The sequence below is a fragment of the Prionailurus bengalensis genome, chromosome A2, assembly GCF_016509475.1.
Source record: "Prionailurus bengalensis isolate Pbe53 chromosome A2, Fcat_Pben_1.1_paternal_pri, whole genome shotgun sequence".
In the NCBI taxonomy this organism is placed as follows: Eukaryota; Metazoa; Chordata; class Mammalia; order Carnivora; family Felidae; genus Prionailurus; species Prionailurus bengalensis.
This window is the reverse complement of record NC_057348.1, coordinates 168,279,246-168,303,515: the sequence shown is the minus strand read 5'-3', so window position 1 is coordinate 168,303,515 and position 24,270 is coordinate 168,279,246. Positions and strand designations below refer to the sequence as shown.

The following is a 24,270-nucleotide window of genomic DNA, read 5'->3' as shown; positions in this document are numbered from 1 at the left end:
TTTGGCTAGTTTTCTGTCCCTTACATGTTTTAAAACCTTGCTCTGTGCCCTGTACCTGTGAGCACTACCATATTAAAGAAGGTCATACACTGTCCAGGGCCTTCAGGAGGTGTTTTTTGGCGCGTGTTACTTGCTCTCTGTTGTTGGGACTTTGGTTGCTTTATCTCCCTACTGGTAGTGATGTTTTGGACCCTCCACCAGGTGTGCTTTGATTTGTTTGTTCAAGTAGCCCAGAGGGCAGGCAGGCCTGGCCCAGGAGCTCAGTGAGTGTGTGCCTGTGACGGGGAGGGGGCGGCGGGGGGTGTTGTCTCGGAGTCCAAGGTGGGGCCAGGAGCCGGGGCTGGCCTTGATTCTGCCACCGGGAGGTGCGGGAACCGGTCCACCAGCGTGGGCAGTGGCACTAGGCGGCTGGGGCAGTGATGCCACCGTCTTCCCTTTCTACCCGTGTCCCTGCTCCCCCGTGTCCTCCTCCTCACTGAGTCCCTGCCGCTGCCACTGCCTCAGCCTGGGTGCTTCTTGGGCATCTCCTCTCCATCAAGGCTGGGCCGACCCTCAGGGACCGTGCCGGAAAGTGAGGGGTTGTTGCCATTTCCTGCAGCTGTTGTTGGCCATCATTAATCCTCTTCCTACTGCTTTTTCCACCTCCTGCTGGCTGCCTTGATGTAAGTTTTTTAATTAAAATTATTTCTACAAGCTGTACCCTTACTTCTTATTGGAAATGCAGAACTCTGGGCTCCATGGCAGGTCTAGGGGATCGAATGTATATTTTATCAGGACCCCCAGTTGACTTATATCTACCCTGAAATATGGTAAATACCATGATCTATCATGTGATGATGACAAAATGATTTAAGTCTACTAAGGAGGGTCCTGAGATTATACGACTATCGTAGTGGTCTGTGCATCAAGAATGGCCTGGAGACCAGATAAGTCAATCCAGCACTGCCAACAATCTTGTTTCCTCTTCAAGCCACGCATCTCACATATAATGGAAAGTTTGGCTGTGTCACCCATGTATGCCACCTCTCAGCAATCCCAGTTTTCATGTAGTTCACTTTATCCTGGCCTTCAATGCTGCTCGATCTGGGGCGTGTTCCTGACTGTCCCCACGGGGTTCTCTGAGTTTGCTTCCCCATATCTGTCTCCTGACAAAGTGGCTATTTGCACTCTCAGTATTTGACATTCAAGGCTCCTCATTAGATATTTTCCCAAAGCTTTCCTTTAGCTTTGTATCTATGGAAACAAGCTTAGAAATGCTTTCTTAATCCCAAGAACAATTCAAGAAAATAATGCTTGTTTTGAAGATATTATTCCATCTCAGGAAGTAGAGGACAAAAAACAAAGAGCCAGTCAAAAAAGCACTCAGAACACATAGAGTTGAAGCCCATCAAAGTAGTACAGCAAGATGTACGTTGTTCACAACACATTTCCCAACAATTAACTCCTGCACCTTGAAAATAAAACACAGAATTCTGGTAGATATCTTGAATTTGGAACAATTTATTCTTATTTTTAAATATATGCAATGAAGAACTTGAAATCAAGGGAGTTACTCAAGATAAGAATTTAGTTTTTCTTTATTTTTGAAAAATGTCATAGGACCTGATGGTTGGCAGGTCCTGGCTCATGAGCCCCCTTCCAGAACAGGTATGGAGTTCTCTGTGTGCGAGATGCTGATTTTTGTCTTTAAAGTTTACTTATTTACTTTGAGAGAGCATGTGAGTAGGGGAGGAGGAGAGAGAGGGAGAGAGAGAATCCAGGCTTTACGCTGGCAACGAGAGCCCAATACAGGGCTCAAACTCACGAACCGTGAGATCATGACCTGAGCTGAAACTGAGAGTTGGATGCTTAACCAACCTCTCGGAGAAGCTGATTTTGTGGATAGGTGGGCCAGCAGGAACTGCCTCAAGATAGTGGCCCAGTGGGCCAGACAAGAACTTTGTTTGCAGAAACAAAAGATGTGTGGCAGACTGTGGCCTTTTCAGCCCCTGATGAATGTAGATGTCACCTTCAGGGACAGAGTTAACCAAGCAAAGTTGTGGGGAGCTGGACTAGGGAGGACCAGTTCTCATGACCTGGTGATTTGTGTTGGTCCCCGGAGCCCGCCTCACTGACAGGCACCAGCTTGCCTGTGTTTGTGTGGGTTTCTCGCTGTGTCCCCCGCTGGGAAGGAAGCATGGATGTGGAGGGGCACTGAGCCTGCAGCCACCCTGTCCCACAGAATGAGGTGAGAGAAGTTACCCTGAAGGTTTGCAGCAGGCAGTGCCTGTGAAGCCTACAGTAGAACAGATTTCAGCTCTCAGTTACTCCTGGGCAGTTGACTGTAAGGCCATAGTGCCCTGGGTAATACACACCAGTTGTGAGTGGCTTTGGTCTCAGACCCCCATGTGCTCTTTGGCTCTGGAGACTGTCTTCTTCCTCTCAGTGGGATCACCAGCATCCTGGATTGTGGTTTCTGCACCCAGACAGCACTGGGATGAACATGGTGGGTAGAAGCCCTCCTACCCTGAAAGCCCCAAACCTCTAGATGCTTTGGGAGGGACATCACAGTGCCGCCTTCCTGTTCCCTTCTCATTCCCTCTCCCTCCTCCTCCCCACCTTCCCTTCCTCTCCCCCTCCTCTCTCTTTCTCTTTGGTCTTTGGAATCAGGACCACAGCTTTAATCTGGGATCTTGGGGGAAGGAGACAAGATATTGTGACTTCAGTGCAGGTTGCTGAGATGAGGGGTGTCTGAGCGCTGGTTTCAGGGCTGCTTCCTGCTCCCAGAAGTGCACAGCTCCTAGAAGTGCACAGCATCCCAGTCTCTGGTCTGAGGCTTTTTGTTCTCTTGCTTGTTGTTCAGGGTCTATTCCAAAAGAAGCAGTTCTTAATGTGGAAAAGGTTTTCTATCCATGCTTGGATACTCCATCTGATTAAATGCATTTTTGCTTTTGATGTGATAGAAATGTTCAGGAAAACTACCGTGGGAGTAGGGAATTTGTGGTTATGTGGGTCTGTGCCCATGGCATGGTGATGTTGGGAGCAGTGACAGCAGGACCCTGTGCCAGGGACTATGGGCACTTTATCTTCACACCTGCTGGGTGCAGGGAACTCCCCACCCCCCCACCCCCCCATTCGCAGCTGAGACAACTGAGCCAGAGAGGCTTTGCCAAGGCTGTGCGTCCACCATGGGGTAGAGCCAGGCCAATACTTCCTCACTCTGGATGGATGTTAAAAATGAGGATGACTTTTGGGGCGCCTGGGTGGCGCAGTCGGTTAAGCGTCCGACTTCAGCCAGGTCACGATCTCGCGGTCCGTGAGTTCGAGCCCCGCGTCGGGCTCTGGGCTGATGGCTCAGAGCCTGGAGCCTGTTTCCGATTCTGTGTCTCCCTCTCTCTCTGCCCCTCCCCCGTTCATGCTCTGTCTCTCTCTGTCCCAAAAATAAATAAACGTTGAAAAAAAAAATGAGGATGACTTTTAAAAAGAATATTTCTTCAAATCTTACACCTTACTTTTCTTTGCTAATGCCGTTTCTAAAAGAGTATAATTTAATGTAATTCCCCAGAACCTCATGTTTTCACAGTCCTTACTGTTTTCTACCTGGGAGAGACTGATAAAATGGCTTTGGTGAGAATCACTGTTTTGATAAATTCTGGCACTGAAATGAAATTGATTAAGATTATTGAAAGGCTCCACTAGACACAGTGACTGGGGGCTCATGGGGCTCAAGGCACAATTGCTCTTTTCTAAAGGCCTGGACAAGCCAGGACAGGTACACAAAGTCAGGAACAAAAAACAGAGCACGTGGGGTTCTGTGGGGGATGCGGGCAGTGAGCCCTGCAGCACATTGGGCACAGTGGTCAGTGTGGGTGTCTGGTGAGGCTTCTAGTGCAAGTTAGCCGGGAAAAGAAAGTAAGGTTTATATTATTTAACTTTGCTATTATAAATGTATATTTAAATTCTACCCCTAACATGAGGCTCAAACTCGTGACCCAGAGATCAACAGTTGAATGCTCCACTGACTTAGTCCCTGCCTTATATTTTTGAAGTTATGAAGTCTGTGTATGTTTCTTTTAAAAAGGTGGTACTGAAGTATGAAACACCTTCCCAGAGGCAGCTGTGAGGACTTGAGTGTCTTTCCTGAGACTGCTTCTTGGCATTTACATGACTCAGGCTGTTGCTATGCCGACCGGGGTGTGAGTGGGAAACCTAAAGAAGGCTGTTTCTATTGATGGTTTACCTGCTGCCGGCCGTAAAATAGGGGCCTCTGACGAATAACTGCTCAGTGACTACAGTGAGTGAGTGAGTGCGGTCAGTGGCTGATGGGTTTCAAAGAAGACACATGCTTGGTAGAGACAGCAGGTGACGGCTTAGACCCTGGGTCCCGGTGTCCAGGTGACCTTTATCTCAGACTTTGCCTGGCACCAGCTGATACTCCGTTTCACACTGTCAGGTGCCAGCTCACATCACCTGGGCTTTATAGGCTTCTGTGAAATTGGTTTGACACCTTATTCAGAACTTGCTTTCTCCCCTGCAGCTGTCAGGGGCAGGGGTGAGGCTGCCCTAAACCTCCACCTGCAGCTCACCGGAGCCTGTGCTCCCCCTGCCTCAGCAGAGACCAGCCCAGCACCTGCTCCTGTTGCTTTTGGAAGGGCTGCCCTTCTGACCTGGAGATTCCGGAGGTCACGGTGGAGGAGAGAGAACTGCCACCGTATGTGTGCACCCAGCTGCCACTCCCCTGGACCTCTGTCTGCTCGTGGGAGGACACCTCCTGCTGCCTAGCGAGTGGGCCAGGCCCGCCAGGCCCTGGTCCAGGACAGGGCACAGTGCCTCCCTGCATGCTCTCGGGGCGCTCTGCCTTCACTTAATGAGGGTGAATATATTGATTACCAAATACCTGTAGCCGTTCACTGTGTTTTCATGCCACTTTTCCAGTACGAGGAGTATTTGAACCAAGAGAATGTTGCTGAGGTGTGGACTCCTCACAGTTGGGAGCTGGGGCAGTGGAGAGTTTGTATTCGGTTTCTTAGCCCTGCACGCCCCGAAGTGATTCTTCATGCATTAAATCACCCAATTTACTGAGTGCTGTGCTCCAGGGACTCTTGGGGGAGCTGGGGACTCCTGGCAGAGGACGAACAGGAACAGAAAGAATAGAAACTGTGAAAGTCCACCTGTGGGGAGTGAAATGGAGCTGAAAAAGGGTGTTTGTGCCCATCTCCAGGTCTGAGGTTTTACTGGGGACCACTGTGAACCGAGAGCTGTCCTCCCTCACCTGGCATCTGCTGTGGTGGAGACTGCAGCCCAGAACCTGCCACAAAGGGTCACCCAATATCCTTCCGGTGCTGCAGCTGGGAAGGCTTTCCCGCTGCAGTGAGATAGTCAGATCTGTTCATTGCCTGGTTCCGATGGCTGACCTTGGCTTAAACATGAGCCTTCCTGTACAAATCACCACACACACGCACCATCTTGCAGCTTTTAGATTATTGCTATTTAGATGTCTGAGAGCCAAGAATCAGCTCCCAGAGAAAATGGGCTGGGTTAGTGGAGAACAAACAATGTATACACCAAATCAAGACCAGAATCAAAAACCAACAAAATAAATGATGTCTGTCCACTCCTGGGAACCCCTGAGGTGCAGCCAGGGGGTGTGCCCTGTGCCTGGACCTGTCTGCCACTGTTTATCTACTTCAGTGTCTGCTCTGAGACACGCCTCAGGTTGACTACCTCTGGGGTGGTGCTCCTGGTAATTGTTGGCAGGATGGGCCCCGGGACAGACACGCTTTGCCCGTACCCTTCGTTTCCGCATGTGGCTGAAGGCACCTGAGTCCGGGTGTCACCATCTGCCTGCTCTGTGAGGCCTCCCATCGCCTCCTGCCGGGGTGGGAGCTGCTCTGCAAAGCTCCGGGGAGCTGAGACAGGGTGTGGAGGCCAGGAGCAGAGCCACGGGCAAGCAGGAGCCCAGTGGTACTGCCTTAGGAGGAGCTATACGGTAAAGGGAGAAGCAGTGAGCAGGAGCAGGGGCTCTCCTTCCGCCAAGGGTGCACGTGTGTGCGGTCACTGGCCACGTACTGGCAAAGATTTGCCTTTTTCTTTCCTTGGGTGTGTTCCAGGCCCACAGAAGAGCAAAGGTTGCAGGTGGAGGTGGGAGAAGGAATGAGAGTTGCGGGCTGGGATCTGGACAGAGGGCTCCGCCAAGTAAGGTCCCAGTGGTGTGATGTGCCTGTGTCTGCCCCGGTGAACGCTCGTGTGGACACAAACCCACCCCTCATACTTGGAACAGCTCGCAGTAGTGGAGAAAGCACGTGTGTGGGGGGGAGACAGACCAGGCTTTGAGTCAGACTGTGGGCATATTCTTAACCTTCTCGAGTCCGGGTTTCCTTTTTTTGCCAAATGGGAGTAGGCATTGCAGTAGGCAACTGGGAGAGTCATTACGTTGTATTGTTGTTTGCTTTGGGAGTGCTCAGTGAGAAGGGGGGGTGATCAAGTAAGAGAACTATGTATGAGAAGACTTCGTATTTGTGAAAGATTGCCTTTGCGAAGAGATAATGTACTTGTTATACTAGTTATTAACGTGCATTTGAGTAGAATTCGCATGCCAGCTGGAGTTTGTCATCATTTTATTTGGCTGTCATACTAAATCTTTCTTGGCTTAGTAGCATTATCAGCTCTCAGTTTTAAAAAAAAATTTTTTAATGTTTATTTATTTTTGAGAGAGAGAGAGAGAGAGAGAGAGAGAGAGAGAGAGACAGAGTGCGAGCAGGGAGGGGTAGAGAGAGAAGGAGACACAGGATCCGAAGCAGGCTCCGGGCTCTGAGCTGTCAGCACAGAGCCTGATGTGGGGCTCGAACTCACAGACCGTGAGATCATGACCTGAGCCAAAGTTGGACGCTTAACCAGCTGAGCCACCCAGGCTCCCCATCAGCTCTCAGTGTTAAGATTTCCTGAGAATACTTGGGTTCTAAGCATGTTCCAGTGGCTTTGTACAAGATACAGTCACTGCTCCTGTTCATATGGTCCATCTGAGAGAGAACCTGTTTTATTGTTTGGTGAGAGAATTCGTTTTACTTTTTTCTTTTTCTTACGTTCGGTCACAGAACCTCTCCTATTCTGCTAGTGTGCACTGGCATCCATCTCAGTGCCTCTGCAAACACCCGTGGGAGGGAGGGAGCTTGGGAAAGAGCAGACCCTGGAGGGTAGTCAGCTTGCGTGTGGGTGGGCGGAATACTGTGGGTGGGTGTGGCTGGGCTGGGGCCTTCGATTTTCAGGCCACTCTCCCCTCTACAGCAGCATCCCAGTCTGGAGGGGACACCCTCCGAGTGGAAGGGCCGCACTGGGGATTCGTGCAGCTGTGGGTCGGCAGTGAACCGGCCAGGGCGTGGGAATCCTGCTCGTGTGGGCTCTTTCCACCACAAAATACAAAACCCTTTCTAAATGTCTCAGGAATGAGGGGAGGCAGAGCTGGCCTGGCTCTGCAGAATGGCTGGATCTTTTTCTGTTTGAATAGGCAAAGAAAAAGAGGCCTCAAGGTGGTGACGCAATCTTGCGCAGTATTCTGAGAAAATAAAGGGGAAGCAGAATTAGGACCAGAAAGATTTGGTATGCACATCTGTGAGTGTATTGTGAGTGTGTGTGATGTGTCTGCCTGTGTGTATCTGTCAGCGTGCGTGTGTGTTCTGAAGCTGGAGGGAAATCTGTGGATAGATGCATAAGGGGTGTTCCCACCTTCACAGCTGGTCTCTGGGTGGTCAGCCAAGGGAGCAGTTTGAGCATTTTGGAAATGCCGCCTTTGTTTTCATGGAGAGGGGGGATACCACCATCAAAGCTGAGCAATTCTGGCTGTAAGCTCTGGGCACCCAGATGGACCGCTTCACGGGCCTGCTTCACGGGTTTAACTGCCTGGCTTTGGAGTCGCCCCTGGTCTTGAGGCCATTCACCAGCTCGACTGTGAGATTGCTGTGTGAACAAATCGACTTTGGAGCCGTGCCCAGCCTGCCAAGGGAGAGGGAGGTGGGTGCCGCTGGAGGAGGAAGTGTGTCGGATGGAGAGCACGGGGCGGGGCCAAGTGTCTCACACAGATGTCTTTTTCTTTCTACGATTTATGGTCGTAATTAGTGTTAGTAGGTGGCTGACACTTAAAATGAAATATGGCCTTTCTTAATTTTAGAGCAGATAACAACACAAATAAATTAGCATATTGCATGGTGGGGTGGAGTATGCGTAACGCTTGCAGCTCTGCTGATAAACAACTTGAAATACTGCTGGTGGAAGTCTCTCCGCTGCATTTTTTAACCAGTTCCCTGTAAAGGATGGAACGAGGCACACGCAGATAGCAGGTTGTTGAGGGTCAAGATTCCAGTGTTAACTGCGGTGCGTTTCTCCTTCCAATCGAGTCTAATTGTCAGCTGTGATTAGAGCAGCACAGGAAGTGGGGAAAGGCTTCTTCCTGCTGCCTTTCCTCACAGTCTGTCATCTGCAAGTTCCATGTGACAAACAGGGTTGTTAATGTGAGTGAGTGGTGGGCCTGAGCATGGGGCTGCTCCTCCACGGTCTTCTGTGGCACTGGCAATGCGCTGGGATGGTCCTGGGCACAGAGAAGGGAGCATGTGGCCCTCTGAGCATCTGGGGCAGTGGGAGGGGCGACCGGACTGCCCGGGCTCCTTGAGAGACCCTGGGTGGTTTGCATCTGTTCTTCCGCCAGAGACCATCTCCTGGGTGGCTGGACTTGAGTCTTAAAGATCAGGCAGCCTGATTGTCCTCATGAGACCGAGACTGGATGGGCCCGTTGCCTTTCTCAGGGTCACTACTTCTGGGGCAACAAGATTGGATGCAGGTCTCGCTAACTCTCAGTGCTGGCTAACCGTCTTTTGGATGGTTCTTGGCAGTTTTCCTTCCAGGCTGTTGTACCTCTCCCACCTCACAGGGCCTGCTGCGGGTACTCAGTGGGGAGAGCCTGTGAACGAGAGGCCCCGGGGGGCAGAGCCAGGGGGAGTGGGGAACAGGGGTGCAGTAACAGATAGACAGCAGCACGCGGTCAGTTCGTGGATGAAGCGGGCAGCGATGTGTGTTCCAACCAGACAAAGACAGGACGTGATATTTGTCATGAGATTATATGTTGCTTCAGGAAAGCAGACCCTTTGCTTTGAGTTGAGGCCCAGGTGGCTGACTGAGGGGCATCTCCCTGGGTTTGTGCTCCGGGCCTGCCTGTGGGCTTCGCCCAGGGAGCGCGGGGACTGTAATATCTCTCTCTTGAATTGTCGTGAGGGCACAGTGAAACTGCTTATTCTTGTGAATTCATGGCAGCGCTGTCCCCTGTTAGATGCTGCTCCTCTGCTTCTAGAACAGAAGCTGCTTTCGTAGCTTCTCCAGTCCTGTTTTTGTGCCTTCCTCAACCCGTATTTGTTTCAGGGAATGCTTCAACTCTGTGGATTTTACAGCAGTTCCCCAGTGAGCAAATTAACAATCAGAGACTGTACAGTGACCCAGGGGGCGGATCCCCTCATAGTTAATAACCTCTTCCTAACCTGCCGTTCTCTTTTGTGTATCCTGCTGCTTTCCAGCATCTGCATTATCTCAGCAAAGTCAGATCCAAAGAGCCTGCGTGTGTCCGCGTCGTTTCTTCGAGACTCGGGAGTCGGTGGATGTAATGGCCCTGGATAGCCGCACTGTTCTTTGTAGCGCTGACTCATTTCTCTTTTGTCTTTCCTCCCCAGGCTGTTTGTTCGAGGATGGCCTCTGCAGACCGTCTGAGACCTGCGTGAATGGTAAGTGCGCGAGTCCCAGCCGACATGCAGCTGTGGGTGTGGGCTTGCCTCTACCCTGCTAACCGCGGATGGGGCTCACCATGTGGAGGGAACATTCTGGGTGAGGTTCATTTTCTTTGATGCTCGCGAAGAGAGTTGTGGAGCTGAAACTTCTCTGGGCGTGATTAAAAAGTTAATGGAAACCTAACGGAAATGGAACACATTGGTTATATGCACGTGTGTGTGTCTGCGTCTACATCTGCATCTGTACCCAGGATTTACGGCTGCTCACCAGCAGCTTTACAAGAGTAGGTGATGGAATCGGGTGCCCCGACTCCGGCTGGAACTGCCACATCCCTCAGCCTAGTTTTGCTCCATCAGCAGGAAGCCGTTGATCCTTTAGACCACCTGTTTTGTTCTCATCGGGAAGAGAAGAGATGTCTGGTGCTTTGTGTTTTCGGGTAGAGCTCTGAGCCCTGCCAGTGGCTGGGTCTGGAGGGGGTGGGAACATGAGCTTCCCTCCACCACATCTGCCCTGCTCAGGAGAGACCTGTGTGCTGTGTGATGGCAGCAGATCTGGGGCAGTGTGCCATTGGGTCGTGGCCTTCAAACACTAAGGGAGGGGTTAGGGTACAACACCTGCACAGGGGCTTTGCCCTGTACTGCTTCTCCTGAAGCCACACGGAGTCTGCAGGTGGGCCCGGGTAGCTGTGGGAGGACCCATGTGAGGGGCGCGCCTGTTTTCCTACTGCTCCTGGTCTCTCCAGGTAGTTCAGGGAGTGTGTTTTGGGTGTGGATTTTGTTCTTGCCTGGAGCCTGCCACAGACGTCTCTGACTGCCCCTGTTGTCTGTGCAAACGCGGGTGTCTGCGGGTGGAACCTGGCTCACAGAGGACCTAGACCCTGGAAGCCCTCCACGAGTAAAAGGTGCCTTGTGCCTGACCACCCCTGAGCTCAGTTGGTCCTTGCTGGGCCCACACGGGACACATTTGAGGGTCTGAAAGTCAAAAACCAGGTGCTTTGAGTGTCCCTTGGAGTGAACAGTGCTGTGGACCAGACCTGGGATTTCAGGGCTGGGAACAATCATACTTGTGTCCTGCTAGCTCATGTGCCATGGGGACAAATTGCTGACAACCCCGGATAGTTTGTTTTGTGTGTGTGTGTTTTCGGGGATTGGGGGAAGTTCTATGCAGACTGTGATAATGGTGACTTAGGCTGGGGGAGAGTACATTAGAACCTCCATGATGGCAGGATGTAGAGTGTTCAGCCGTGTGGCCCTGCCAGCTTGAGCGCCTCCAACTCTTATACACAGTCAGGCCTCTCCCTTGCCCTCCCCTCCCAGGCTGCTTGTGATTGTACCCCGTGAAGCTTTTATTTGGAAGCAGGTTTTTTTTTTTTTTTTTTTTAACATTTACGTATTTTTGAGAGAGAGAGTCAGAGCATGAGCGGGAGAAGGGCAGAGGAAGAGGGAGACACAGAATCCAAAGCAGGCTCCAGGTTCTGAGCTGTCAGCACAGAGCCCAACGCAGGGCTCAAACTCACAAGCTGTGAGATCATGACCTGAGCTGAAGTCGGACGCTTAACCAACTGAGCCACGCGGGTGCCCCAGGAAGCAGATTTTAAAAAATAATCTTACTTGTAAAAATGTGTCACCTGCCTTCAGTGAAGTTTGACTGTAAAGAAAATAGCTATGTGCACGTTTAATTAAATTGGGGATGTAAGCGGCAGCAGCACAATGGAAACTATAGTTTCGTTCACTCTCCTTTGTCCTTGACAAAAAGCAGGCCTGGAATCATAACTGTCGTGGGGGTTTTCCTTCCCTAACCTCAACTTGCCTTCCTGGCAGGGACTCATATTAACATTATGTAAGATAACAGCTTTGAGTTCTTTGGAAAAAGAAAGCAATTTAAATGTAAATATATATGCAGGCTTTGATTTATGGAGACAGACAATATTTGATATTTTTTCTAATACAGCTAAAGTCTACGAAATGGCAAAGCAGGCATCATCCAATCTCACAAAATTGTGTGCTATGAGTAGCTGATGGGGAGTTAGTAAAGAAAACATACTGTCTGGGTCTGCGGTTGCCACTTCATTCGCCCTACAGGCGAGTGGGGCAAGGAGGCGTGGCCCAGCAGCCCTGTAAGGATACAGAGGGACGGCCCCTTTGGGGAGTCTAGAATGTTCTGTGGTCAGACACAGGTTTCTTCTCTTTTCTTTCCCCTCCCTTTCCTTTTCTTAGAATGGAGAGAGAAATATATATACCTATTAACCTTATAGATATTTTCAAAGTGTCCAATAGATCTTTGAAATCACAATTAAAATTAAAATTTTTGCGTGGGATAATGTACTTTATAAAGAAAGTCAATGGGGCTCCTGGGTGGCTCAGTCGGTTGAGAGTCCGACCTCAGCTCGGGTCATGATCTCATGGTCCGTGAGTTCGAGCCCCGCATCGGGCTCTGTGCTGGCAGCTCAGAGCCTGGAGCCTGCTTCGGATTCTGTGTCTCCCTCTCTCTCTCGGCCCCTCCCCTGCTCATGCTCTCTCTCTCTCTCTCTCTCTCTCTGTCAAAAATAAATAAACATTAAAAAAAATGTCAAAAGATAAACATACTTACCAGCTCACACATCTGAAGACGGCTACTGTAAAAAAACAAAAGCAGAAAATATCAAGTGTTGGTGAGGATGTGGGGAAATGGACCCCTAGGGCATCATTGGTGGGAGTGTACAATGGTGCAGCTGCCAGGCTCCTCAAAAAATTAAACACAGACTTACCATATGATCTAGCAATCTCAAAAGAATACCCCAAAGAATGGAAAGCAGGGACTCAAACAGATATTTGCACACCCGTGTTCACGGCAGCCTCATTCACATAAGTCAGGTGGTAGAAACGACCCAAATGTCCATCGCCAGATGGATGGATGAGCAAATGTAGTATAGATGTACAACGGAGAATCATTCCGCCTTGGAAAGGAGGGAAATCCCGACACCTGCTACAGGATGGCCGAACCCGAAGGACATGATGCTGATTATGTGAGCAAAGCCAGTCACAGAAGGACAACTGCCCTGTGATTCTACTTCTGTGAGGTCCCTGGAGCCGCCAGATCCATAGAGACAGAGAGGAGAGGGTAGGCGCTGGGCGCCGGGGAAGGGGGATGGGGAGTTAGGGTCTAATGGGGACAGAGTTTCAGTTTGGGAAGATGGAAAGTTCTGGAGATGATAGTGGTGATGGTTGCACAACAGTGTGAACATGCTCAGTGTTGTGGAACTGTGCACTTAGAAATGGTTTCGATGCCACATTTTATGTTATTAGTCATGTTATTTAACATCACAATTAAAAACAAGGTAACCAAACTGGGAGAACCATTCATTTAGCAACATGTCAGTGGACCGGAGGTTCTTATTCTGAATTATGAAGAGCCCCTACACCCTATAAGAAAAAGGCAAAGATTGAATAGGAAAACAGGCAAAGATGTGAATAGTAGTTTGCAGAGGAGGAAGGAAAATGGCCCACTTACTGTATGAAAATGTGTTTACCCTCAGTACTACTTAAGGGAAATGTGAATATAAAGCTTACCTGCAGATTGCCAAACATTCACATGATGAATGATACCCGGCACTGGTGAGGGCTCAGGGAGATGGGCCCAGATGCACTTTGCTAGTAAGCACATGAGTTGGTTACAGTCTTTTGGAATTTAATCTGTCAATATCTATTATATGAAAAATATACTGATAACTTGATTTGTTTTGGGGATTCACGTATATAAAAGCGAGGGTATGGCACAGTATTTATACTGGCAAAACCTGTAATACCTGTAAATCCACTGATATGGGAAGTTTCATAACTTACACTGGGTCTATAGTATGGAATATTACATAGATACTTAAAAAATGAGTTAAGTGTCTGTCTGTTTCCTGACCAGGAAAAATGTCCCTTGCGTGATAAATAGAAAAAGTAAGTTGCAGGGTAGTGGTTATGATATGATTCTGTTTTCTGGGAGTGCTCCCCCCCTCCCACCCCCAGCAGATGACCAGAAGGAAGAATGTGTCTTTTGGGGAAACTAGGGGCAATTTGAGGAGGGTATATATGGGGGAGATTAACTTGTGTTTCAAGATCTTTGTATTGCTTTATGTATTAAAGCAATCTTTAAAAAAAGCAATCTTGTGTTACTTTTGTAATAAAACTTAGGTCATAAAGACATTTCAGAGTCTGCTGAGCTGATTTTGAAAGGCAGACCTTTCAAAGGTTCAGGCCTGCTAAGTCAGGTGCTGGCCCTCAGCTCCCACGGGGGTATCCCTGATGATGCATGAGACCCCTGTTCTGGCTTCACATGGAAGCTTCGAGGTAGGAATGTCAGGTGTCTCAGGTGGGGTGGGGTAGTACTGAGCAGGGACCTGGACAAGAACCGGCACACAGAATAGCCCCGCAAATCCAGAGATTGACGCTTGGCGGGGGGGCCCTGCGGGGAGGGGGCAGCACCCCGCGTCTCCAGGACGGCGTTCCAGCTCCAGTAAACAGTATCTGTCAGTGGACAAAGAGCCTCAGTGGGCCCCACTGTGTGTAGAGTGGGGCTGAGGCCGAATCTGGGGGAGAGGTCAGCTGGGGTCAGTTCTCAGGCCGTATACCCCCGCTTCTTTCTCGTGTTGGCCCTTCCTGGGGTGCTGCTGCTGGCCCTCAGTGGGCCAGGGCTCTGAGCCACGAGCACGTGAAGGAACTTCCCTCCCTCCCTCTTCTCTTTCTCTCCATCTTCTCTTCCCCTCCTTCCTTCTGTCCTTCTTTTCCTTCCGAGACTTTCTTGAGGTGTGAAGGGAGCAGACCAAATAAATATTTTTGTTGGAAGTGCTCAGAACAGTTTTTTATTTTCATTTTCGTGTTTAGTGATCACAAGCTGGGCCTGTCAACTGCAGGTCATGATCTACTGGGATGCCCAGCATGCTGTGGAAAATCTGATAGACTGAGCTCTTCTGTTTTATTGCTCAAAAAAAAAAAAAAAAAAAAAAAAAAAGAAGCTTTAATTTGACAAGTGGGGGATGATGAAAAAGTACAGTGTATTTGAAAAGAGATGAGGTAGTAGCAGTGAAACCTATGCCATATGAGTTGTGACCACCCGGAGAGCCTGGGAAAGCCTGTGGGATCTGGACACCCTGGGGCTCCTGGCCCCTGTGGGATCTGGACACTGGCCTCTGTGGGATCCGGACACCCTGGGGCTCCTGGCCCCTGTGGGATCTGGACAGTCTAGGGCTCCTGACCCCTGTGGAATCTGGATACCCTGAGACCCCTGGGCCCCCGTTGGATCTGGACACCCTGGGGCCCCTGGGGCCCTGTGGGATCTGGACACCCTGGGGCCCCTGGCCTCTGTGGGAACCGGACAGCCGAGGCCTCCGGCCAAGGAGGTTTTCTGGCTGAGGAGACCCGGCTGCCTCTGGCTCTGTGGGGAAGGCGCTGCTTCACTGGGAAGACACGCTTGGTGTTTAGGATCTCCCAGCTCCTAAGGCTCATTTCAGGGAGCTTAACAGGGTTTCCATAGAATTTTTTTTAAAAATCAGCTTCATGATAACCCTTTTCACTACTTTTTTTGTTTTTTTATGTTTATTTTGAGAGAGAGACAGAGTGAGTGAGCAGGGGAGGGGCAGACAGAGAGAGAGAGAGAGAGAGAGAGAGAATATCCCAAGCAGGTTCTGCACTGTCAGCACAGAGTCTGACGCAGGGCCCAAACTCAGGAACAGTGAGGTCATGACCTGAGCTGACGTTGGACACTCAACCAACTGAGCCCCCCAGGCGCCCCTTCACTACTTGTTCTGGGAGGTGGTGCTCCTGTTTTGACCATGCTATCTGGGTAACGAGGTAGCCCTGTGGGGTTACTGAAGTAGTGGTTCTTTGCTCATCCTGACTGTGCTTCCAGACTCCGAGGAGGCAGACTTGATGATAGTTCTGTCTGGATAAATCACAGCTTCAAGGATGCTAGAAATTCCGGATAAAGATGTTGAGGAACGTGGCCTTTTAAAGGTCATTTTGGGGCACCTGGGTGGCTCAGGCAGTTGAGCGTCTGACTTAGGCTCAGGGCATGATCTCGCGGTCTGTGAGTTCGAGCCCCGCATCGGGCTCTGTGCCGACAGCTCAGAGCCTGGAGCCTGCTTCGGATTCTGTGTCTCCCTCTCTCTGCCCCTCCCCCACTCATGCTCTGTCTCTCTCTGTCAAAAATAAACATTAAAAAAAAATTGAAAAAAAAAGATCATTTATCAGCAAGGTATAGAGGCCACATTTGTGGGTTTTGATCTTCACCGATGACATTCACTTGCTTTCCTTGGACGATTCTGGAAGCACGCTTTTGGGAGTTAATGTGTGAGAGTTGTGTGCCAGCGCCTGTGTTCAAGGCTGCGGCTGACATCTCTTGTGAAGACTCCCGGTGTTGTGGGAATGACAACTGGTGGCTATTCATGTTTTCTTTTATCCATTCACTCATCAGGTATGTTTCCCCTGCGGGCCCTCACTGAGCTAGCTGGCCAGGAAGGCAAATGAGGCAAATCAGGAGACTTCAAGAAACTAGGAAGAAATTTAGGATTTGAATATTCTAAAACTCTTCACTTTTGGGTAACCCTCTAATTGCAGAGGACAGCTTTCAGTGACCCAGGCTGCACTGGACCCACCGGGAGACGCTTGTTGCCTTGACAAATTTCGGAAGCTCAGGGGGAAAGTTATACTAATTTGTTGTGTGCCCACATAGTGGGGCATTTGTAATCCGTGTTGTGTTTTAAGTATTCTGGGAGCCCATTTGCCTGGGGTCAGCGAAGTATTTTCTTTCAGGAAGCGTGGTTCTCCTGCTGTGTCCTCAGTTCTTAATGACGATCCGCTCCTTCCACGGAGAAGGGACCTGGGGAAGCTGGTGTGTTCCTGCCACGGTAGAGCTTCGGCTGGGGGGAGGAGCACCCTTCCGTGGTCCCCTCTAGGGAGGAGCACCCTTCCGTGGTTCCCTGTAGGGAGGAGCGCCCTTCCGTGGTTCCCTCTAGGGAGGAGCGCCCTTCCGTGGTTCCCTCTAGGGAGGAGCGCCCTTCCGTGGTCCCCTGTAGGGAGGAGCGCCCTTCCGTGGTCCCCTCTAGGGAGGAGCGCCCTTCCGTGGTCCCCTCTAGGGAGGAGCGCCCTTCCGTGGTCCCCTCTAGGGAGGAGCGCCCTTCCGTGGTCCCCTCTAGGGAGGAGCGCCCTTCCGTGGTCCCCTCTAGGGAGGAGCGCCCTTCCGTGGTTCCCTCTAGGGAGGAGCGCCCTTCCGTGGTCCCCTGTAGGGAGGAGCGCCCTTCCGTGGTCCCCTCTAGGGAGGAGCGCCCTTCCGTGGTCCCCTCTAGGGAGGAGTGCCCTTCCGTGGTCCCCTGTAGGGAGGAGCGCCCTTCCGTGGTCCCCTCTAGGGAGGAGCGCCCTTCCGTGGTTCCCTCTAGGGAGGAGTGCCCTTCCGTGGTCCCCTCTAGGGAGGAGCGCCCTTCCGTGGTCCCCTCTAGGGAGGAGCGCCCTTCCGTGGTTCCCTCTAGGGAGGAGTGCCCTTCCGTGGTCCCCTGTAGGGAGGAGCGCCCTTCTGTGGTCCCCTCTAGGGAGGAGCACCCTTCCGTGGTTCCCTCTAGGGAGGAGCGCCTTTCCGTGGTCCCCTGTAGGGAGGAGCGCCCTTCCGTGGTCCCCTCTAGGGAGGAGCGCCCTTCCGTGGTCCCCTCTAGGGAGGAGCGCCCTTCCGTGGTCCCCTCTAGGGAGGAGCGCCCTTCCGTGGTCCCCTCTAGGGAGGAGCGCCCTTCCGTGGTCCCCTCTAGGGAGGAGTGCCCTTCCGTGGTCCCCTCTAGGGAGGAGCGCCCTTCCGTGGTTCCCTCTAGGGAGGAGTGCCCTTCCGTGGTTCCCTCTAGGGAGGAGCGCCTTTCCGTGGTCCCCTCTAGGGAGGAGCGTCTGTCCGTGGTCCCCTGTAGGGAGGAGCGCCCTTCCGTGGTCCCCTCTAGGGAGGAGCGCCTTTCCGTGGTCCCCTGTAGGGAGGAGCGCCCTTCCGTGGTTCCCTCTAGGGAGGAGCGCCCTTCCGTGGTTCCCTCTAGGGAGGAGCGCCCTTCCGTGGTTCCCCGTAGGGAGTGAACAGTGAGTGCTGGTGGTGCAGCCACTACACACATGGCTGTTACTTTTGCCACAGCCTGTGTTGTCTCAGGAGACTCGTCTCTCCCCTCGTCCCAGAGGGAAGGCTCCATCCCTTGCAGCAGACCTGCAGACCTGCAGGAAAATCCGGTGTTGGCACGGGTCGACTGAGCCGTCATCACAGTGTGATTTAGCCTTAGCCGACTGGCCAGAGAGCAGAACAGGCAGAGTGATTTTGCTGCTGTTTTACCGCCTCTTTCTGTTTTCCTACCTTCTCCAAGCAGAGGACATGAACTTGCACTTCTTCCCCCGTGTGCTCTCGGTTGGTGGGCCCCAGCTCTGACAGGCTCAGCTTCCGGTGCCTCTCCTGAGGCTCACCCCACACTTTTGTGCCTCTCCTGGACTTGTGTCCTCCCCTTCCTCCTTTTGGGCCTTGTTAGTCTCCCTCTCTCACTTCTCATCCTTTAATGGGCATCTGCTCATGTCAGAGATGTGAAAAATGGAAAATAGCCGGAAAATAGCAGGCACCGCTCACGGTGGTCTCTGTTAATGGTGTAGCAGTGCTGCCTGTGGCTTTCTCCTCTCCCCATTTTGTGCAAATGTCTTCATAGTCTACCTGCAGCTATGTGTCTTGAGTTTTCAGGTAGCATTCAACCGCCTGCATTTTCTGACGCTCCTAAAACCATTTGCAAACTTCCTCTTTAACCTCTCCCTGATGTTCAAAACGTGAGTATAACATAACCTTATAAAAGCATTTCTGTCTTTTTTAAAATATTTAAGTTATGTTCACTATTGTTTAAGTTAATATAAATATCATAACAGAAAAGAGCTTTGTGCTTGAAGTTTTATTTAGTATTTTGTATTACTTTCCTATAAAATATTCTTACAAATCAGATTAGTGGAGCATGGGCTGTGGGACTTTTGAGGCATGTGACGTGCTGGAAAACCAATTTCTGCAACGTGGCCTTAATTCGTGCCCCCGTGGCATGCATGAAAGTGAACATCTCACTTCCCGACATAAGCATCATCTTTAACAAATCTTTATAATTCTGCTTTCGTTTTTTCTTTACATATGTAAAAAGTAGTTGATTATTACACCTTTCGGAATTTATTTTTAGGGCAGAGTATCTGATTTTGGTTGTTTTCCATTTAGGAAAACACTTGACCGCTGAAAAAACAATCCACAAATCCACTGAAAACAGAATTTAGAAATCTGTTTTCCTGATAGTTAGGCTGCTTGTATGGCTGCACATAAACTCTCTTTTCTATTACCTGTTCTAGATTGATGTAATGTCTTTCCCTTAAGATGGCGCTTCTGGAACACTTACCAGTTTTTTCTTGAATGGCCAGAATTATTTGAGTTTGCTTTTCTTTTTTTTTTTTTTTTTCCAACGTTTATTTATTTTTGGGACAGAGAGAGACAGAGCATGAACGGGGGAGGGGCAGAGAGAGAGGGAGACACAGAATCGGAAACAGGCTCCAGGCTCTGAGCCATCAGCCCAGAGCCTGACGCGGGGCTCGAACTCCCGGACCGCGAGATCGTGACCTGGCTGAAGTCGGACGCTTAACCAACTGCGTCACCCAGGCGCCCCTGAGTTTGCTTTTCTAAGTCATCCTTCTTGTTTGTGCGCCCCAGTCTTGGGGGACCTTGTGCACAGAAACCCCTGTTCCTGCCAGCTCTCCTCTGCAGTGTCTTCTGTTGGTCTGGTTTCCATTCCACTGTGGCTGTGCCCCTCGTTCGCCTCATTCTCCTCTGACTGGGTGGCCGGCCTTGCTCTCCTTTCTGCTCTCACCCTGCAGCTGTCATCTGCTAGCCTGAGACCTTCAACTGCCCCTCTTCCCGTGGAATGCGGTTAGACTCCTGAAGCCAGCATGAGCGTTTGAGGTCATTTACCAGGTGGCTCCAACCTCAGGGTTACTTTAAGGTGACCTCCCTTTGTCTTGTTCATTTCTCTGTCGTCTCTGCACTGCTCCGATCCCATCCCCTCCCCCAGTTACCCACCTCCCCACTCATTCGTGCTCTGGTCTTGCCTTCTTTCCACTGCTCACCAAAAATGGTTTGTCCTATTCACGGCACTCCATGTTTGAGTATTTTTCAAGGTTTGTGTTTTATATTTTTTATTTAATTTTTTAATTTTTTAGTGCTTATTTTTGAGAGAGAGAGACAGAGTGTGAGAGGGGGAGGGGCAGAGAGAGGGAGACACAGAATCAGAAGCAGGCTCCAGGCCCTGAGCTGTCAACACAGAGCCCCACGTGGGGCTTGAGCCCAGGGACTGGGAGATCATGACCTAAGCCCAAGTCAGACGCTTAACTGACTGAAACACCCAGGCGCCCTGAGGTTTGTGTTTTAACTTCTCTTCTGGATTGAAGATTTTTGAGGAGTCTTCAAGTACTACCTTTCTTCTGCTAGTTATAATGTGCATGTAGGAAGTCTTTACTGATTTCCTGACAATCTGCATTCTGACGTGGAAGTCGACATCTTGGAGATGAGTGGTAACCATTGAATGAGTGATCCTTTCCTGCTGTTCCCTGTGCCTTTCCCTGAGTCAGCCCAGCTCCTTGTCTTCAGGAGAGTGCCCTGGATTTGTGAGAGCATTGCTGGTGGAATGGGGACCATTTATGGAATCAGACCACTCTTTGCCTGGCCACCCTCCTTCTTGCCTCTGCCATTAGGTTCCCACCCACAAAGTACTCTTGGACGCTCACCTGTCCTGTTCCCTGTCGGCCTGGCCTCACTCCCTCGCTGCCTTCCGGTACTTCCTCTGTCTTGCCCCAGGATTGGCACATGGGAGGTTGTGAACCCTCACTCACACTCCCTCCCTGTTGGAGTAGCTGATCTTGGTCAGGGCTAGGCTGACCTGGCAGGACTTGGAACTGACTGTGTTTTTCGCAGAAAGGCACTTCTATAACCTGCTTAGGGACCCTACCTACATCTTGTAACCAGATTGTAAACTGGTGTAAGCATGGATTCTGGTAGTTACAGTTTGGGGAGTCACAGGAAGGGGGACTGCCCGAGAAGGCGTGTGATGAGTGTGCTTCACTTATTGGGGGAGGGGGGCGGCGTGGGAGCAGTGTGTAAATAGGTAGAAGTGACTCTTCTTGCCCATTACAGGGCCAGCCTGTGCCTCCTGGCAGCCCTCCCGTATTCTATACCTGAGCTGGAGTCTGTTTTGAGTCCTGAGGAGTGGAGGTGGGAAGGGGAAGAGTAGGGTTGCCTGTCCAAGCTCATGTTTTTTTTCCCCGGGGAGCTTTCATTTGATGTGCGACCCGAAGGCGAGTCCTCGTCCAAAACGGTTTCTGTGCTGCGGCTGCGGCCGTATCTGCCCCTGTTTTCTGTGGGTCAAGGTGCTACAAGTCTGTGATCTGGGAGGGACAGTGCCACACGCTGAAACCTATTCTATCCTCCCTTTCTGATACAGCGTCAAGTGTTGTATGTGGACAGTAAGTGGTTCTGCGGTTCACAGTACCAGAGCTATTAAATCTATTTACATTTTGAGAAACGTGTAGAAAGGACACTTTGAGATTTCAAAGATTTTTGCGTGGGAAAAAAAAGATTTTGTTTGTTTCGTTTTGCTTAATAGAAAATTTGGCACATTTAACAACTCAGACACTTATGTGTGTTGGTGTAAAGCTGAATGGCTGTTTGGAGAGTAGAAAATTAGAACCAAATGTTTTAGGAGCCACCGTACACATATTATCCATAAAATGTAAAGCAAAATTATCTCTCAGGCTACATGGTGATGGTCTCCGGAACTTTCTAGTGCCCTGGTTTTCCAGAGACATGCCACCAGGTTAAAGCACTCCTGGGGGCTTGACAAGGATGTCATGGTGTGAAGCTCATGTAAAAAAATAAACTTATTAGAAATAAAAGATGTGTCTTCTGTTTGTAATTTTCTAGCTGACACATATCGTTTCATGAATGTTGCAGTGGTGACACCCAGAATCTCCTCTGTCAGAAGTCCTGGTTGGTTTAGAATCGGCTCCTCCTCTCTTCTTAAACAGCAGTGTGTGTGCCCTTGCTCACCCACTCCTCATAAGCTCCTGAGATTGGGGAATGTCCTTGTATTCTGGGGCTAGGATGTTAACCTGATATGCAGAAATCATCAGTAATAGTTGGCAGAATGAAGGAAATTGTTAGGGATCAAGGAAGGAACAGGAAGGCATAATTTTGTACTAAGTCATAGTGTATAAGTTCTCACTGCTTCTACTCACATCTATTAAATGGATTTTTAAAATAAAAAGTTTTATTTTTCCTAACTATAACCTATAAGATCTGGAAATAAATAATAAAGTACGCACAAAAAATTACCCCAAAGATAACACCATAGCTCATTCTAAAATTCTTCCATTTGAGCACATTGTCTTTCTTGTTCTAAAATCTTTCTACATAATATTCAATATGCTCAAATAATGTGAGTGTAAGAAAGTACACACCAGTGAGCCCACCACGTAGTGTGAGAAATAGAGCATTATTGTTACTCTAGCCCACTTTGGAATTATTTTGATAAAAGAAGATGGTACCAAGTCTAATTGTATAAAAAACTAAAGTGTTAATCATGAGACTCTTAAATACAGAAAACAAACTGAGGGTTGAAGGGGGTGGGGGCTTGGGGAGGTTGGGAAAGGAGTGATGGGCATTAAGGTGATGGGCACTGGGTGTTATATGTATGTGATGAATCACAGGAATCTACTGAAGCCAAGACTACATTGTATGTTAGCTAACTTGAGAATACGTAAATTAAAAAAAAAAAAAAAAAAGGAATAGGATATGGAAAAAAAGAGAAAGTGTTAGTCACTGGGGTCTTCCTCTGCTTTTCTTGTTCATCATGTGTTGCTTCGAAAATAAATTCTACAAATAGTGCACGGACATATTCGCATTAAAATCGAACACTTTGGAAACATAGAATCAAAGGCAAAGAACTTCCTCCACATCCCTTCACTCTGCCGCCATCACCACACCCAGAGGCACTGGTGCTTACCAGTGGTGTGCCCTGCCAGACCGTTTGCCATGCCCATAGGCACAGAATGTGCCAGGTGCTTCCTCATGAGAAAGATCCGGCAAGTAGCACACTCGCCCCCTTTGTATTGTGCTCGGTGAATCAATTGTTGAAACAATTTTTATTGTCCAGGGCTGCTCTCTGAGCAGGATCATGCCCCCTTGTCCTCACAGAGGGGTAGCGAGCACCCCACACGCAGACCCACAGCCCAGAGATGTGGGATTACATCACTTGGCGTGACCAGGAGGCTTGTTGCGCTCTAAATTCCAATTAATCAAACTTAAGAGGGAATGGAAATTAATTACTGAGTTAAACAGTGTGAAGCAAAGTTTAATTTGGCGTATTAACAGGAAATAAATGCACTTTTGAGCCTTCACTTTAATGATGAATTAAAACTGATTCAGCTCCATTTGTGCACATGCACACACTCACGGACATGTGTGTGCATACCCGTGCACACCCACATATACAACATCACTGATGTGATCCCAATTTAGTCATATTGGGTGTGACTTTATAACCAAAACAATTGATGATGGGGAAACAACATGAGTATATTTGTTCTGAATAAACGGTAATACAAATCCCAGGGGTGATAAAGGTAGGTTCAGAACCTGGGCATGCTGCCTCTCCCCTCAAGTCAGGGTGGTAAGGAAGTGGACTCTTATAGGTTGTATTTCTGCATGTTATGGTTCTGAGGTCTCTGATCCCCAGACTTCTTCCCCGCCAGACCGCCTCGTGACCCTCACTTAGACTGTATTTTAGTTCTCACTGCTGGAGTCAATTAACAGTGAACCAAGATAGGCCCTGCTGAGTGTACCTTGGAATTGCACGTTAATATTAGAATGGCTCCTTGGCCCCGTTCCCAGGGGCACAGAGGCGGCCTGCTGCAGCTTCGTGTTGCACTCACCATTGCCCTGCTGTGAAGCCCTCAGGATGCTGCCCATCCACAGGGTCCAGTTTATTTTTTATTTTATTAAAAAAATTTTTTTTAATGCTTATTTTTTATTTTTGAGACAGAGAGAGACAGAGCATGAATGGGGGAGGGTCAGAGAGAGAGGGAGACACAGAATCCGAAGCAGGCTTCAGGCTCCGAGCTGTCAGCACAGAGCCCGATGCGGGGCTCGAACCCACAGACGGTGAGATCGTGACCTGAGCCAAAGTCGGAGGCTCAACCGACTGAGCCACCCAGGCGCCCGCATAGGGTACAGTTTAAATATCCTACCTGGTTGGCCTTTGCTCAGCCGGCCTCTCTCTAGGACCGTTCTCTGACAGGACACTTCCTCCAGCCAAGCAGCACATTTTCCCCAGAGCCCCGGCACCCTGCTTTCCTAACTGTTCTTAGATGTCGTCCTGCCCAGTGGATTTGCCTTTTTACCTCCATCTTGAAGGTCCACCTCTCCTCACAGTGGAAGTGCATGCAAGAGGAACTGCCCCATTTCCCAGATGGATTCCTGACTTTGAGG

At 49.9% G+C, this 24,270-nt stretch overlaps 1 protein-coding gene across 4 annotated transcripts in view; it reads left to right on the top strand.

Moving 5' to 3' along the window:
• PTPRN2 (protein tyrosine phosphatase receptor type N2) overlaps positions 1-24,270 on the top strand; it is an 805,581-nt gene that overhangs the window by 77,586 nt on the left and 703,725 nt on the right. For all 4 annotated transcript variants that reach the window (XM_043590047.1, XM_043590044.1, XM_043590046.1 and 1 more), the window contains exon 2: positions 9,690-9,740. In XM_043590047.1, coding sequence (XP_043445982.1) covers positions 9,690-9,740 — 51 coding nt within the window. The remainder of the gene's footprint in view (positions 1-9,689; positions 9,741-24,270) is intronic.